Source organism: Lates calcarifer, linkage group LG8, assembly GCF_001640805.2.
Source record: "Lates calcarifer isolate ASB-BC8 linkage group LG8, TLL_Latcal_v3, whole genome shotgun sequence".
Lineage (NCBI taxonomy): Eukaryota > Metazoa > Chordata > Actinopteri > Centropomidae > Lates > Lates calcarifer.
Window position 1 is genome coordinate 11,547,598 of NC_066840.1, and position 17,755 is coordinate 11,565,352.

Here is a 17,755-nt window from a genome sequence, read left to right on the forward strand (position 1 = left end):
TATCCTAGCTAATCTTTCCCTCACCTTTTCCTGTGACATACCTGTGTATGAAACATGTGAAGACTGTGCTACATTTAAAATTTTCATCACTACATCTGTGATATTCTTTATCGAAGGTCTCCTGTAATGTAGATATAAAGACGTAATAGTCCTTGGGTCATTGTGTATTTTTACAGTGTAAGTTGGAGTTCCAGAGCTGCCTCTCTGGGAAGACAATCTCAGTGAAATGTGATGGACTGTGTCCCTGTTTGATTGGTCAAGAGCTCAGCAGTCCACCACACAAGACTGAGAAGGCTGGTAAGAGAGTTAGTAACTTTGTTTAGATTTACTTCTCACTGTTACCCTGTGCTACTCCACCACCCTAACTTACAATTAAGAGTCTTGTTAAGTTTTATTATTATCATTAACTTTTATTGGAGGAGATTTCTTATTAGAGCAAGGGGGTAAGGAGTGTGTATGTGTGTCTACTGCTGATATATATTCATGCATAAGTATCAGCACTCTTAGTGACTCACCTGGGCGATTGAATATGAACTTGTGTGTGTGTGTATATGTATGTGTGTGTGTGTGTGTGTGTGTGTGTGTGTGTCAAAGCTGCTGAGCGATGCAGAAATGATGTATTCATGAATATGGATGTGTCCTTGAGTTCAGAGATGACAAAAACTTTTCCTCTGTCTTTTTGTATGTATATGTTTTTACTGTATATATGAATATATGTACAGTATCTGTGCATCTTTTTATCTACCTGTGTATCTAAAAGCTCAGCACTGATCCATTTGACAGCACATTTGAAGCAGACACATAAGGCCACTGCATAGCTTTTCTGTCTCTGATATCACATCAGTCCAACAGAACCGGTCCATTGCTCTTGACATTATTAAAGTAGTTTAAGAAGCTCTCAGAAAATTTGGAGATAAAAGAAAACTTTCTTGATCAGAACTGGTCTGCTAAATTGTTTTTTGTTGTTTTTGTAAATTATGATTGTGTACCCCTTTAGTTCAAATTCTTGTACACAGTTATTCTTAGTAGGTAGTTTTGTGCTGTATTTCAGCTTGAGTGTTTGACTGAGACAGAGAAAAATATTTGCAGCATCACTGGCCCATACATGCCAGACAGATCAGTTTAAGTCTTTTCTAAATGATATTTTGTCACTGACATGTCTGACATGAGTATTTATAACCCTGATAGTCTGGGTTGTTGAGTTGCAGTTAGTTTAGCCTCCGGTGAATGCATGAGTCAACACAGTGTCTTCAAAAGTGACCAAAACCAAGATCTCATTATGTGTTTGTGAGTGTGAAACATGTGGCTATTGCATTTTCTTTGCTTTGTTTGTTTCCATTCCCTATTGATCGCAGTTAACAAATACTGCATGAAAGACAGAGTGAGGGAGATGGAAAGAGGAAGGAAGAAAGGAAAGACAGGAGGGCAATTCCCAGCCATGATCCAGTGTTTGATATCTAACTTGTGGCTCAGATCAATGGTGTGTTGTTTGATGGGAAACACAGAGCTTTCCTGCCTGACTGTTTACCTTGACTTCCTCCTGGGTGCATGTAAAGCACTGAGACACACAAAAACTTTCCTTCATCAGTCTATATACAGTCCACGCACTGCCTTCCTCTCTTTTTCTCTGTCTGCTTTGTTCTCACTCTCTAGCTCTCTTGTCTTTTTTACTTTATTTAGTCACAGTTACTGCAGTTACAGTTAAAATCAAAATGCAGCTAAAAGAGAGTGCTGGACTTGAATTCATCTGGTGGCCAGAGCATAGCTCAAATAAATACTAATACTGCTGACTGTAAAAGTCAGAGAATATGGCAACTTTGTACTAGTCTGCCTGTGTCAGTCTTATTTTATCCCTTTTGTTAAGTTTTTTGGTTAATGCCACTTAATTAAGAAACATGGTGATGGTCGGACTTCAGGTGGGACCTAGTCTTACCAATGTGTCTAAGCCTCACAAGTGACAGTAAAACAGAAATTGTAATCACTGCACAATAATAATTTAATGAATTTGTGGAAGCACATGATGAAACGTTTACAGCAGCATGGTGTAACATTCTCAGTTTCACCAGTCATAGCTGAAAGGTCCCAGTATCATCTAATACTGCTACATCCAAGTATCACAAACCGCTTTTTCATTCATGACAGGTGACTGTTAAAGGCAGCTGAAACCTATGAATAGTAGTGTTGTTTCGCTCTCACAATATTTTAGTTTTCTTTTCTTACTTAAATAATATGACAAGAATTGATTCCAGGATTCAGTAAGAAACAGAATCAATAAGCATTGTTGGAATCAGATATCCAGCACTTCTGTCTGTGCCCACAGTTTTTTAAATCTCAGTTTTTCACATGTTTCTCTCCCTCTGTCTCTCTATTGCTCTATCCATCTCCATGTCACTGTCCCCTCTCCTTTTGGTGCTCTTTTCTTGTATTTGATGCTGACACTTCTGCATAAAGGGCAGATGGATGACCTACACATCTTGGCTGCAAAGATGAATTACCTGCCTTATCATTTCTCTCTCATCTGGCCCTAAAGCTCTTTCACACACAGTGTTTACTCTCTATTTATCTTCTGCTTTACTATCATCCTGGGAAAGCCTTCAGGTTTACCCATATTTATTTAAACATGTCCTGATCTGAAGGTTAGCAAACCTCATAGAAGTTCTGATGTTGATGTTAATCCTTAATAAGCAGAAAATATATATATTTTTTATTGTAACTGTACATGTGAATGGCTGACCAACACAGGACTGTCAGTTTGCGCTGTGATACATGAAGCAATAATTACAGAGACAGCCACGATTCTCAGAGCAACACTGTAAAAGCCATTGTCTGTAGTGCAATATTTTTGCCCATAGCAATTCTGCTCCTGCCACACAAGGACATTCATTTCATCCTGCTGAGGATTCTGCACTGGACTGCTCTTATGTCAGGAAATAATCAGAGCTCTGTGGCACAGACCGCACTGCTTTTTAAAGGAAGCAAAAGAGGTGATGTGATGGGTCATGACTGAAGCCAGGTTCACATCATTTGCTGAAAAATACAGAGCCCTAAATGTCTTGCTCAAGGGCCCAATAAGTAATTATTTGTTAAAATACAACATCCAATTTTCCCAGCTGTCCGTTGTCCCCGAGGCTAAATAATGAAATAATATAGATTAACACCACACAGTTTGTAAGCCTCATAAATAACCATAGAGATGATAACAACACATCTGTCACACAGTCTTGGCGAACTTCACAACCACAGAGACTTTGGTATTGGGTTGATCTTTTGTCCACTAGAGCCTGACCAGTATCGTGATTTTATCTACTGAGATGTATCTGTGTTGGCATATTTGCTGTCCTATTGAGATATTGCTGTAAAGAAATAGCTACATTTAAGGTAATTTAGAGCAGCGACAAGTGTCAAGCTTACCGCATATGTCAGTCACTTGTCTTTAATCAGCAAATTCAAGGAAATCTTGTCCTTGTTTGCTGTGTATTTAATGTTAACAATGTTACTGGCTAATTTGAATTTTTAAACTTTAAAATAATGACATTAGCCTCAGAAGTCAGGCTCTGTTGTTGAACAGTTCCACTGTAGAGGCAGCATGGTGTTACTACATTACAAAAAGTTAAAACAACAGTCTGTGCGTCCTTACCTGGTGGTTACAGCTTGTATTTTTTTCCTTTTTGTGTTTTATTGAGCAAGGCCTAGAAGTTGGGAGGCTGGCAACTGGGCACTTTGCAGCTTTTTTAGATTTATTTCCTCTTTTCTGATCCATTTGAAATGTTAGTAATGTATTTCTCAATCTGTGTACAGAGTTGTGTTTTTGCTCTGTCATCTCGCAGAATGCAGGATCAGCCACAGTCTAGTCCCTTCAGGACTGTTTGGCCAGTGCCTCATTCAAGACAACTTCAACAGCGTGAATGCTTCCCCACACAGGGGCCTTTATTGAAGGTCTCTGTTAACCACTAAGCCCCCCTGTGCTCAGAACATACAAGGGTTCTCTGTGTATTCCCCGTGGAACATCTTTGATGTCAGTTCCGTGTCTGACTCTAACATCTTTAAGCCGGCCCGACCCTGCTGCGCTCGCTAAAAGAAACAGTTAATGGGACATTTTGTCTCTGTGTATCGTGTCCCTTTGTATGCGTGCCTCCCAGTGTGCAAATGTTTTCTGCTCCAGCTTTCTGACTCACTGCCCAGCAAAAGGACTTCCATCACAGGCAGCAGCGCCGTGCCTGTCCAAAACAATTTGGGTCACACCAAGTGAAACAGAAAGGAGGGTTCCTTTGAGACTCGCCGCGGGCCACAGTGCAAAGTCTAAAGAGAGTTGAGAGGCAAAGATGGAGAGAGGGAGAGGATGAGAGCAGCAGGAGAATTAGAGGAGGAAAGAGCAGAGCGAGTGTCAAAGAGAACAAATTAAGTTTGTGTCCAAACACCAAAGACTGTCAAAGGAGGAGAATGGAAAAAGAGCAAAAAGGAAAATTTAAGTGAACAAGATGTACTTTTGGTAGATGTTTCTACTTAAATCTCGTTTTAAGATAAATTACTTCTATTGAGCTGCAGAGAGTAGATTATGGTAGGGTTAGTCATTTTGATTTTATTCACTCTGCTTCTGAGTGTTACTGAACCCACTTCTTGCATCACATTTCTGATTGTTATATCTGAGGATAACATGAAACGTTTCAGTTGTAAGACACTTATATTCATTCATTTTTTGTTCTTGGAATAATTAAACTAAATATACTGTTACTGTTACTGTACATGGCTAGAATGAGTAACTGAAGTGACTGCAAACTAATCAGTACTGTGTGTGTGTGTGTGTGTGCGCGCACCTCATTGACTTCCCAGCTGATGATTAGCTGTAGACATGTTAATGTGTTGCAGTCCATCACACTACTGCAGCAGAAGAGCACACACACACACACACACACACACACACACACACACGTCACGTCTTCCTTTCCACAGTGACTCCTGTGTTTTCTTCACATGCTGCCATTTCTGTTTATCAATTAGTGCTGCAGATCAAAGGAGAGACTTGATTTGCATCAGATTGTATGTGTTTTGTGTTGATGAAAAGGAGAGTTGGGTGAAAAAAAGCAATGCAACATGCATGTTTTTGTTTTTTTCTTTTCTTTTGATGACAGTAAATTGACATTTTCCCTCTTCATTATTTTATTTGTGCGTGTGCGTGTGCATGTGCATGTGCTTGTGTGCAGCTTGTACTGACACAGAGCTCCACAGCCTGGCTTCCAGACTTAAGGACTGGTTCAAACTTCTTCACCTCGATGCCAACAGAGACCTAAAGTCCTTTGACAGCTTCGACTCTGCCACTGAACGTGAGTTCATCTGCTGTGTGTTTGTTGGTGTAACTGTGACTGTAAAGCTTTTACAGTTTTGCAGTTTCTCCCACGTAACCCTTCCCCTAATTTTGTAGTCGCTCTCAGTTTTGAGTGGCCCACTAAAAATCTGTATGATGAAGTGGTGACTTATGTAGACAACAACTTAGAATACAACTTTGTGCAAACCAACACTTGAAGGGAAACATTTTTATGTAAATGTGGCAAGAATGTGTGAGTTCTTTATTACTTCTTGACTTATTTATTGTAATAACTGCATGCAATTTATTTTGCATTACTGCCCTCTACTGCCATCTAGTTTCGATTTACTGTTTACACTTGGTGCCAAGTGCTGTGGTCAACAATCTCTGTTTTTAGGGAAAGGGGAGGGCTAAAAAGTCAGTTGACAGAAAGACGTGTTTTTGAAATTGGAAAATCACAACATGTCAGTTGACTGTGCGATCAGAAGGGGTGGTGGTAGGATTACTGAGTAAAAAGTGGGACACAATAAAAGTGTCTGTGTGACAGTGTCACTAAGAGGTTTTTGTTTTGTTTGGTTTTTTTCTTTCTACTTTTAAACCAGTTGAGAACCTGTTTGAAAGACTCGGCATCTGGCACTTGCTCATTCCAGCTCAAATTAGTGATCTTAACATTGGTTCTGCTATGTTTTGTGAAATGTAATTATAGTTATAAAATATATATATTATATATATTATATTCACACAGAGCACATTCAAGTTTTTATGTAATTTTAAACACAAAACTAATTAATGCACTTCCATATATGCACTTTAGGGCACAGTCACACAGGAAAGGCTTATTGCTTTTTGCTTTATTTGTACTGCAAGTCGTATAATCAGTTGGTGTCCACGGAAACAGCACAGAGCATGACTGTAACATGTTTCTTTGACTTGGTTTAAGTGACTGGTTATGCAGTTTTTGCAGTCTGTGTCACTGAAGTACACCGCCTGATTGTTGGCGTTACACCCCCTCTTCTGAATAACTCTTATGTGCTGTTTGGTTTAATGTGAGTCACCAAATGACAAAATAGATGCAAGCCTGAAAAAATGTTTTGGAATCTGAAAATGGCCCTTCTCCTGGTCCGAAGCCCTGCCATTAGCTGTCAGAAACAGTGCTTTCACAATGTCATGAAGTGACTCAACGTTCACACAAAGAGGGAGAAAATATCAAAAATGAAAATAATTTATCAAAGTGAACTATTTGCATGAATCGAGGTTGAAAAAAGCGAACAAGACAGGCCAAGCAAGGCAATGAAATGGGGTCATCACAGCCGTTTAATGCAAAACATTTGTTAAGACAGCATGTTAATTTGTAAAATCTACACAAACTACGACATCAACAAAAGACATTACATCAACATTGTTGAATATTTATGATTATTGACTGGCTAGATCTTAATAAAAGTTCTCAGGATGTTGTCAGTCATGGAAGTGCCCCTCTCTCTCTTCTACTTGTTTCTAGACTTTGACACCAGCATCTTGCCCATCTGTAAGGACTCAGTGGGCTGGATGTTCAACAAGCTAGACATAAACTCTGACCTCCTGCTGGACCAATCAGAGCTGAGCACCATCTACTTGGACAAGTACGAGCTGTGCATGAAGCCCCTCTTCAACTCCTGCGACTCCTTCAAGGACGGCAAGCTGTCTAACAACGAGTGGTGTTACTGCTTCCAGAAACCTGAGGGTGAGGGATTGGGGGGGGGGGGGTCCAGAGCCTGATGGAGTCTGACAGAGAGAATGATGAAGTTGTCGGGGGTTGAGGGGGGGGGGCAGGGAGCAGTTAAGAGGGGAAGAAATGAAAGATGCAGCAGTGAAAGTGTATTGAACAAACATGCTGGAGCACAAAATTTAACTTGCACTCATTTCCACAACCAAAAAGCATCCAAAAATAGGACATAGTCAGCGGACGTTCTCTGCAGGAGTTGGAGAGAAAAAGTGATGAAAACGTAAGTGGTTGTACTGCCTCCTTCAGCCTGGTGCAGAGAGAATGATGGGGGTAAAAAGGGAGGGAGGTACAACATGGAAAGAGGAGGGAGACAGCAAGAGTGAAACAGAATTGAAAAGCATCAACAGGTTTTTGTAAACAGAAATTTTAAAGAGGTTGTGGAAAAAGTAAATACTTTGGGTTAAGAGGACAACTTTTGATTTGAGGGCAGAATCATTAAGTGCAAAAGACAAAATGAAATTGTCTTTTGTGTGTTTGTTACTAAAACTGTTTTATTAAAACTGTATCTTTCTGTGTTTGTAGGACTGCCTTGCCAAAGAAAAAAATATCTGATCCAGACACAGAATCGAAGGAGATCCACAGGTCAGTTCAGCTGGTGACAGCTGTCAGGCACTCATCTGTATTCAAGGACAGCATGCCCACCTTTGATGCTACACCCACAATAAAATCACACATCACATTTTATATTTCATTTTATAATTTTGTAGGTTCAAATGAATCAGTAACACGTGAACATTTGACATCTTTCACATCAGTCCCATTAGCCACAGTCATTGATTACTGAGCATATTTTGCATACAACAATACCCAGCTTGAGCGATGGTCTGTGTGTGAGTGTGTGTAAATGTGTAGATGTTATTGAAGCTGACTGGCTGCCTTTAAGTAGATGTATGGCTGTTGTCCTGTAGCCATCACTGTGATGAGTGATTGCTGGCAATGATACCTTTGGTCACAGGTGGAGGAGACGTGCCTTCAGTTTGATCCGAGTAGAGCACAGAGGCTTCTTTGTCTGTTCTGTCTTTTTCTCTGTTTAATATTCTAGACATTTCTTCCTTTCACATTTTTTGTCTCTCATTTTTTTCCTCGCCTCTCTGCCTCTAGGCTCCCATATCCCTCGCTGTACTGAGGAGGGCTACTTCAAACCGACCCAGTGTCACGGCAGCACTGGCCAGTGTTGGTGTGTGGACAGATATGGCAACGAGATCGCTGGCTCCAGAAAAGAAGGCAACCCCAACTGTGGTAAGACAACAGCTCTGATTTGGACTACAGTAAATGAAGCACCTATTCACATTACATGTGTTTGATAATATAAGGAAATTACAAGTGTAAAAAAAAAACAAATGAAGGACTTGAGAACAGATTTAAAACTGACAGATTTTTTCATCAATGCAAAGATGTTTCATTTATTTATTTGTTATTTATTTATTTTTATTTATGAGTTTTTTAAATTAATTAGTGTAATATAAGATTTCCAATAATCACTGCCTTTTCACTTCCAATCAAAATCTGTAATTTCTCTGTCAATTTGCATTTGAAAAACAAAATATTATCATCCATCCATGGTTGCAACCTGTGAATTCTCCAGTCCCAGCCTTTGCAAAATATCTGTCTCTCAGAGTGAGTGCTTTGATCCAGGTGGAGTGCTGTGAGACTGTCATCTCTCTGCCTGTGTAATCTGGACAGCTGCAGACAGCCTGCAGAGCTTCTCTTTAAACATTATACTGAAACATAGTGAACATCACAGGTGTAAGTGTACTGCCTTTTACAGGAATATTACAGAGGCATATGCGGGTGGCACAGAGAACATCATCGAAAGTGAATTTTTTTACCACTAGAGGGCAGAAGTTTACACATACAGTAAAATATGTATAAACTTAGCAAGATGAGGCAAACACAGAGGTAAACATTTTTCTAACATGACTTAAACATCCAGTACAGTTTGAAAAAGGAGTGATCTTACTATTCATCTGCTTTGTCAACGGGCTGCTGAAAAAATATCCCAGTCTCTTTGGCATAATAGGTAATTTTTTCTCTGCCAGCCATTTGCTTACTTTGGCTCTCCACAATGTCACACTGTGTAGGTTATCATTCAATCAGCTTGTGTGAGCTAGTGTGCTCACAGTTGTCTCATTTTGGACATTGCCAGAGACAGCAACAAACTGAAACAATGAGCTGAAGCAGTGTCAGGCTCCAGACTTAATATTTGTGAGATTGGCTGCATTAGCATGTTAATGTAACAGGGAGCAATTTGATTCAGTGTTAATTTAAAAAGAAAAATCTGTTCACCATGGGATTCCTTGAGTGTAGGCTTGTTTAGAGGCATACTCCTTTTTAGTTACTTTTTAGGCCATTTAATCATGTTTAATCTTTTACTAATAGAGAGGATGTGCTTCACAGGAGCTCTTTTTCATCAGGTAAACAAAACCGCAGGAGTGTTATACTTTATAATGCAATCTGATAAAATTGCCCTGTGATAAAGGCTTCCTTTGTGAAATTTAAAATTGTGTCAGAGAGGTGTTGATACAGGCTTTTTTGTTGTCTTTTTATGCCAGATTACATGTCATTCTCACAGTAGGTGTTCCTGTTTTTCTCTTTTCTCCACCCCCTGTGTTTCTTTGGTTGTGTCCCCCCCCCCCCAGTGAGATAACGGGTTACATATGGACTATAACATTAGAAAGACTGAACAATCTTTTGGCCTCTTTGCCAGTTCATGCATTATTGTCTGTGTTTATTTTCCTGCAGTTGAGGAGCAGGAGGCGTCGGGGGATTTTGGCAGTGGGGATGATGTCACTCTCTTTGTTGACCAAGAAGAGGAGTTATCACAGAATGAACGAGGCAAACAGAAACACCCCCAAGGAGCTATTGAGGACAGTGAGGATGTGGAGAAGGACAGTCAAACTGGATATGTTTGGTAGCTCTGCCATTAGCCAGCCAGTGGCTCTGTTCTCTCAACACAGATCTGAGGCTGTTTCAGCAGGTCCACAAAGTTAAGAATGTGTAATAATCTTCCATTCATATGATGAGTGGAGGAGTGCTTTGTGGAAAGAGTGTGCATAAACAGCCAGCAAAAAACACACCACCAAACATGTCAAGAGGTGAAAAAAAGATAATAACTTCCACTGAGTTTAGTATACTAAAACTGGTACTGAGTAGTGAACATTTCTTTTCTTTTTCTGAGTTTAACTTCCACTTTGCTGCTCCACCAGTAGCCATTTAACAAGTGTACCCAGTATCTCCATCTACCTTGGCTTCAGTCTATATTTTTGCATCGATCATTTTGCCTAAATGTCTCTAGAGTGACCCTCCTACGCTCTCTAGACCAACATCTCTAACTTTCAACAATTTTTTGTCCAATTTTTCCCCACATTCTGTTTTTGCCTCCTCACTTTGTTTATGTGTCATGTTCAGATCCTCTGGTCTCAGTCAGTGAGGCCAGCAATATAAGTTCACTTATACGTATGGTAATAAATATTAGCTGTTACTTCTAGGAAGACTAAATGCTGGTTTGTGTTTTCTGTCTTCAGACACTCACTCTCTTTTGTATTTCACAGCTGGGCTCCTTTTAAGGTTCTGCAGTGTTGATGCACCACTGTCACACTCCTGAGCTATGAATGCTCGCTGTATTTTTATGCCTCCATGCTGGCAAAGGATGTGGATGTGAAGGTATTATGTTTTCAGGTTGTCCGTCTGTCTGTCCATCAAAGGTCACTGTGAGCAAGAATTTACACGCTAATTAACTGTGACTGGACTGGTTGGAAGATGCATACAACCTAGAGGAGGTAATTCTGGTTGACATCTCTGTTTTAGGTGTTTCATGGTCAGCCTCTCTTTCTTTTTCTTCTTCTTTGGGAGTTCCACTTGAGGGATTGTCTTGTGATGTTTGAAGCTGGTTTGCAGAGTGTATTTCCTATTCATCTTTAGTGTTGTTTGAGAATCTAAGACTGACTTCACATTGGTGTATCCTGATCTTGGTTGTGATGGCCAGGTGTCATGCGCTCTAGATGTTTCACAGCCATTGCCAGTCCCAAACCCAAATGAGAAAAGAGTAGGTTGGCAAGCTACCCTTCCCCATAAAAATCTGATGGCTACACATACGTCAACACGAGCAAACCAAGAAACCTCCATCAGAAAGACTTATGACAGACAACAAAGAAGGAAAACACTTTACCTTGACGATCATCGTGATTATTTTGGCTGCTTCTCTCTGCAGTGCAATATGGCTACCTTCATTGAGTTGTAAAAATATTCATGAGTCAAAATCGCCTTATTTTTCTTGCTTTTTTCCCCAGTTTATGTTCTTTGTACAAACAAGACAGTCTGCTGCCAATTTTGATCTGCTTAAAAAACCTTGAAAAAGCTGTTGTTCTCACACAGACCTAAAGGGAAATATCAGAAAGTGTTCATCAGTCAAAACACAAATGCTCAGTGCCAAAAGGAAAAATCTAAGAGAGTAAGAAGGATTGTTGTGGAAATTTGATTCCTGTTTGAAGCAAGTTCAAGTCTCTCTCTAGACTCTGCTGTTGCTGATGTGCTAAAAGAATCTCAATCATGTTTATGTCGCTATTATAGCTAACTAACACATCTAAGAAGAGGCCGTTAACTCTTAGGAGTCTCTGTTGTAAGGAACATCATATTAAACTTAAAACATCTAATGCAGTACAGGCACACTGATTTTTAATCTCAGTCTTTTTCATTTGTCTTTTTATTAAAGAATCTAAATCACTGTCTTTAGTTCAAGTTAAGTTCACTATGAAGTGATGTGTCTGCTGATAGCAAATACATTTGTATCAGCATTTCCTCATTGTTCACACTCACTGGAAAAGTAATGAAATATTTACTGAGTAGAAGTAGAGTCAGTAGATAGAGCAGGATTGGTGGTTCAACTCCCAGTTTCTCCTGACTACATATTGAAGTGTACACTGCCATTGGTGTATGTGAATGATTGAATGAGAGGCTAAGCTTTACATTGAAGTGCAGTATAAATGATGTCCCTTTACTGCGTAGAATTTCTCTTTCACTGAAATTCAGCTCAAGCAAGAAAATACTGCTTGTCTTGTAATTTTAGAAGAGTAGCCTTCTATCAAAAAGGGTACATAAATCATTTTGTGCCTGTCACACAAATGGATTGATTAATGGACGCAGTGTTTAAATATTAGATTAGTAGTTATGGTAAATCAGGCTATAAATAAATCTTATTCTCAGCTCTTGCTCCTATCAGTCCAACAGATTTAAAGTCTTCCTGCAAAATTTTAATTAGTCCTGAAGCTTAATGAAGTGACTTTTATATTTTACACTCTTCCCTGTCCCATCTATCTCGGGTCTTTTTCTCCTTCCTGATGATCTTCTTCTTTCCTCTTCAGCTCCAATCAGGTATCGCTGACATCTATTACGAGGCACTCCTCTTTCATTGGCTCAATTCCATCAATTCCGCTTTTGTGTGTTTGAATGTGAGCTATCGATTCACTCATTTAACAGACAAATAAGCTCATTTCTCCTCTTCTCTGAGCTTCGCAGTCAATCTGGTCATCCCCTGTTTTCTCAAGATGTCGTCAGTGGAAAACAGTGTCCTGCTGTCTGCTGCCTTAACTCTTTGGCTGTGAAGTGGTCCTGACTGGGGCTATAGACACACAGATGTACACATTCAGATTTATACACAAACATTACAGCTCTCACAATACAAAATGACCATATTTGCATATATATTTCTTGCTGCTGTCAATGTATAGATTTTACTTTGTAAGACTAAAATATTGTGTCCAAGCTGATATAACGAATTGCTGTGTGGCATTGTCAAATTTCTGGGATGTGAATCGGGTTGTGTGAAGTTGACGGTCCTCAGTGTGTAGCTCTTTGTCTCTCCATGCAGGCACAGTGAATACATTTTTAACTCTTGTTTTTCATCATTTTGAAATTCTAATGAAATGGTGATGTTTTGAGCTGAAAAGCATTTGGTTTTCACTGTGACAGTTCCACAATGTTTGTCTGAATAAATTTAAGTCCCATTCTGTGTGTTCAGTGTCCTCGTTTCAGCAACAGCAGTCTACATGTGCCAGCAGCTGACACACATACTGTATAACTGACATGTTGGCATGCACCAGAGCTGACACAGCACGCGCACGCACACACACATTGACATGAGCACATTCCTGCAGTTTTAAAAGCATTTTAAGCATGGAATCCACATTTATTCATTTATACCAGGATGAATGTGAGTAATGCATTTAGGAGAGTTTTGTACAAATAATTTCACTCTGGGACGTTCGCATGTCATCCAAATGGCATCGACTTTTGATCATTCCCATCATCATCCTTCAAAATAAGCTCGCCTCACCAGTCACGCCTTTGTCTTCATTTAATACGCGGTATTAAATCCATTGAACTGATAATGCCCTTTCTGTAGTCAATGTGATTAATGCTGCTCAAAGAAAATCAATTTTCCACCATCTTTCTACCCTGTTTCATTCACCCTTCCCGTCTTCCTTTCCCTATCAGTCTATCTGTGAGGTTGTCATGGTGGTGGCTCAGATATAATGATTTCAGACTGGTTTGAAGCTGCACTGCATGAACGATGACACGGATTACTGCATGCACAGGACTCGCTGGTATGAAAACTTGATTTTCCTGGGGAGTGACAACCAAGACCTCTCTCTTCTCTGGTGCCCAGAGATACCACAACATTAAATGAATGGACACTCTTTCTGTTGTAGAGTCATCTCAAAGCAGTTCCCTCCATCTTTTATCTTATGTTAATTGTGCTAAGAGCTAAAGGAGCACAGCCACTGCAGTAAGAACTGCAGCATTTATGCACATGGCAGCCGTTGATGGAACAGATGTTGCAGAACAGCTGCACTTGGTCCATTTTGTATGTACAAATATGTGTTTTTCTGCATTTACAAATGTTTATATGTATTCCATTTCTCCATTATAGATTGTTGGCAAAGAAGTATAGACCATCAGGCCCTGGGAAAGCAGTCAGATTGATGGGAGCATCTGGTAATCTCTCCTTGGGGAGTGATGGGTGGCTTCCAGGCTTTATCGGCTGAATGTGTTGACTGGAACACAGCACTATCCTCCAGGCTAACAGTGACAGCTAGCACATTGTTTGCTCAAGCGATGCTGCTCTTCTTTTTGTATGTATTAGTCAACATGTATTACAGAAACAAAAAATAAGCCAAATAAGAGTTTTTAAGTCTGATGCAAACTACAAAATACACTGCTCACTCCCCGAGGTGTGAAAGACAATTGGATTATGCCCTGGGTCAGTGAGTGGTGTAGGCAGGCCAGCTGGTCCATATTACCTTTGGGTTTAACCCCTTTCCAATGCATCATTAAGATTGACTGTGTGTCCTGGCCTCTAAATTGAGGTTATTGGTCTTAATCCACTGCGCTGATAAACTCCTAATAGCCTACACTGTGTGGACATGAGGCATGTCTCACCCTATGCCTCAAAAGAACTCATTTATATTTATGACAACCTCAACTCTCCATTCCTGATTAATCCACTTAATATTAGGACACAGATCCGTAAATCTCCCTCTGCCTCTGTGGAGAGCAGTAAGAGAGCCAGGGATGTGACAGGAATGTCAACTCCAAGATTTGCAAAGAAACATACTCACACACCCAAACACCCCTGCTACTGCAATCCCAAATCTTTGCACTTGTCCCAGAACCAAAAAAAAGCTCACTGTTGTGCAAGAGATGGCTGCCAGACACCAACAGTTGTACATTCTCGTACCCATACAGCACATTCTAAGAAGATTGCTCTAAGTCATAAGCAAGCTATTGAAGTGCTGACTATTATGATCCCCTCTTTCACTGGGGAGGACAGAGAAAGAGAGCCCCAGAGACAGACACATACTGAAGTCACAGATTAGCTAGTCAGCAAAGAATAACTGCTGCTTAATTCCCTTTGAGGAGTTCAAAGGTTCTCTCATCTGTCTTGAGAGCTGCACTGCACTCACTGAGGAGCAAATGAAGTTTTCATGGGAGGGGAAGCATCAAAGCGTTAATACGTCAGTGACAGCAGGGTTGCAGGAGTCACAGAAACAGATGTCACAGAGCTTTGATTTGTTTTATATTTAAGCATTTTTTGTCTTTTGTTCCTGACTAACTTTTACAGGTCAGGGATGTTAGCCCGCTCAGATGCGCAGCCAAGAAGTTTCACAACCTCCATGTCAATGTGCTCATGTGTCTTTGATTATGTAACTGCCTGCCTCTCTCTACAAGTGTCTGATTGGATGCATCCTCACTCTCTCTGTCTTTGCACCCCATTCACACTTCTCGGTGATGACAAGCAAGACTGTGTCCTTGAATACCCCTGAGAGTCCCTCCTTCCACCTTCACTCATCCCTCTCTCTCCCCACAACTCTACTTAAGCAGATGGCCACAGATGGGAAAATGGAGCCCTGTGAACCTGGTGGCATCTGTTTTGGGTCACGCTCTCCATAACTCTCACACATGCGTCCCTATGTACATCACCACACACACACACATGCGTCCCTATGTACATCACCACACACACACACACACATGCGTGCACACACACACACACACACACACACACACACACACAGTGTTTCCATCTTACTCATGGCCTGGTCACCATATTCACTCCTAGTATGACATCATTACCTGAAAAGTGAAGGCTGGTGTTGATACAGAGCACAATGTGACATTCAGGAAAGAGAAGCCATGGCATAACAATTACATACAGGTAAATTATAATTGATCAAGTTGTGCAATAACTCAACCCTCACCACAGAGCTGTGCTGTAGAGTTAGACCTGCTGCAAAAACAATCACAACAATTTACATCATTAAAGCTACATGGGTGCTTGTCAGATACTTTTGAAGAGCACAGACCTACACAGAGGCCTCGTTTTGGTATTTAAAGTGATGCACTAAGTATAAATGGAAGTGGAAGACATCCAGCTGGACCATATAGCTTTACAACAACAAGCAGAGGCAATCGCTTACTATCTAATTTAGAGGTTACGGTTTTGAGTGTAAAGGAATTCAAGTTAATTTTATTTGTCTTTCCAATTATACAGACATACATTTTAAATGAAATGTTGTTTATTCATAACCTGACAAAATATTAGACAAAATATAAAAGACAAAAACAATAAACAGTCATCATCTGTGATATGATCTGTGAGTTGTTTATCTGTTCTGCATTGAAAAAATGCAGTGCGTGTTTTAAGTATTACTTTTGCAAAACGATTTGAGGCAATACAAACTTCGGATGGGATTTTTTTTTTTTTTTTAAGTATTTTTACCTTGACCATGAAACCATGTCCAAGAATGACCATAAAATTTGACCATGCGCCAAAAAAGACTGAATGCTCTTATGTTGGTTATATTCCATATTGCTACAATAATTAGAAATTCCTCGCTTTCGTCTGATATAGTTGAGGATTCAGCAACACATCAACCTTCCCTGCTCTTCTGAATGCTCATGTGTGACGACCAGGTGAAATGAGGCACCGGCCAGGACAGCTCCTACCCTCAGCACACGGCAAGCACCATCCATTTCCAAGCGACAGATCATTACAGCTCTGATGGTCGACAGATGGTGATGAATTGGCACTGATGCCAGTGCTGGACAATTTTGGGAGCAGTCAGTTGCGCAAACTGCTATATCACTTTTTTCTCCATGATGTAGCCATCCTGAGAGTGCCAAATCCTGACAGAAAACTACGCCCACCTCCTCCCTCTCCCCCAGTCCACCAGAGATGGGTAATACCGCAGGGATAATCTTTGGGCTTGTTGCTTCTTGCACAAACAGATGTTTATTCTGACAGAAACAATCACAATTCACTAAAGACACTGACTAATATCCAGCATATGGCAACCTAATAAAGTCTAACAAACTGCATGCCACAATTAGTGCAACAAATACACAACAAGACCTGACTTCTGAGTGTCCCATTGAGCAATACAAAAAAACACAAGCTCCAGGGACATGATGCTCCTAATTAGTTGATAAAAAATAAGTGAGATACTGTAGAAGTCGTTTATTTTTTGGTTAAACAATGCTGTCACCTAGTGGTCTAAATCTGAATAGCCCTGATTATTCTTAACTGCTTCCTGTAAAATAAATGAAGGTTGCCTCTATGTAGATCACCCATTCGTCAGACCCAGTGTCCACATATGATGTCGGCACTTACGGCCACATCCTCCTTGTGAATATGCTCTCTGAATAAACTTTTAATATTACTACTTAGGAAGATAGTGAAGCCCAATATGTTCATTAAAAGTAACAATTGTGTGTTTGGAGATTTTTTTTTTTTACAGCTTTGAAGGTAGAAATACTATGGCGCACATGCATTTGATGGTGAGAGAGCCTGTACAATTTCTGTCTCCTGGCACTCTATTCGAGGAAATGGAAAAAAAAAAAAAAAAACAATCACATGCAACAACTGTCTTCCATATTTGCTTCTTAATTTTTCTAATAATACAGGGTGCAAGGACAGATAGGACTACAATTACAATAGTTCAACATTTTGACTTTTTAGTTTCAAATATTGGTGGTTGTGATGTGAATACAAAATGTGCACTAGTAATGTTTTTCTTAAACTTCTTTTCTGTCTTATCTTTTTCTGTAAAAAGAACCAAATGTCTAAAAGAAGTTCTACCAGAATCAATCAATATTTAATTGAATATGACCTCTCATGTTCAGAAGGCTCA

At 40.0% G+C, this 17,755-nt stretch overlaps 1 protein-coding gene across 1 annotated transcript in view; it reads left to right on the forward strand.

Annotated features, from left to right (window-relative positions):
* Positions 1-13,085, forward strand: part of LOC108899126 (testican-1) — a 54,156-nt gene extending 41,071 nt beyond the window's left edge. Inside the window, exons 7-12 of the mRNA XM_018699395.2 lie at positions 177-297; positions 5,202-5,321; positions 6,804-7,025; positions 7,590-7,649; positions 8,169-8,306; positions 9,810-13,085. Of these exons, the coding sequence (XP_018554911.1) occupies positions 177-297; positions 5,202-5,321; positions 6,804-7,025; positions 7,590-7,649; positions 8,169-8,306; positions 9,810-9,982 (834 nt within the window). The 3' untranslated portion in view covers positions 9,983-13,085. The remainder of the gene's footprint in view (positions 1-176; positions 298-5,201; positions 5,322-6,803; positions 7,026-7,589; positions 7,650-8,168; positions 8,307-9,809) is intronic.
* Positions 13,086-17,755: the final 4,670 nt, after the last annotated feature.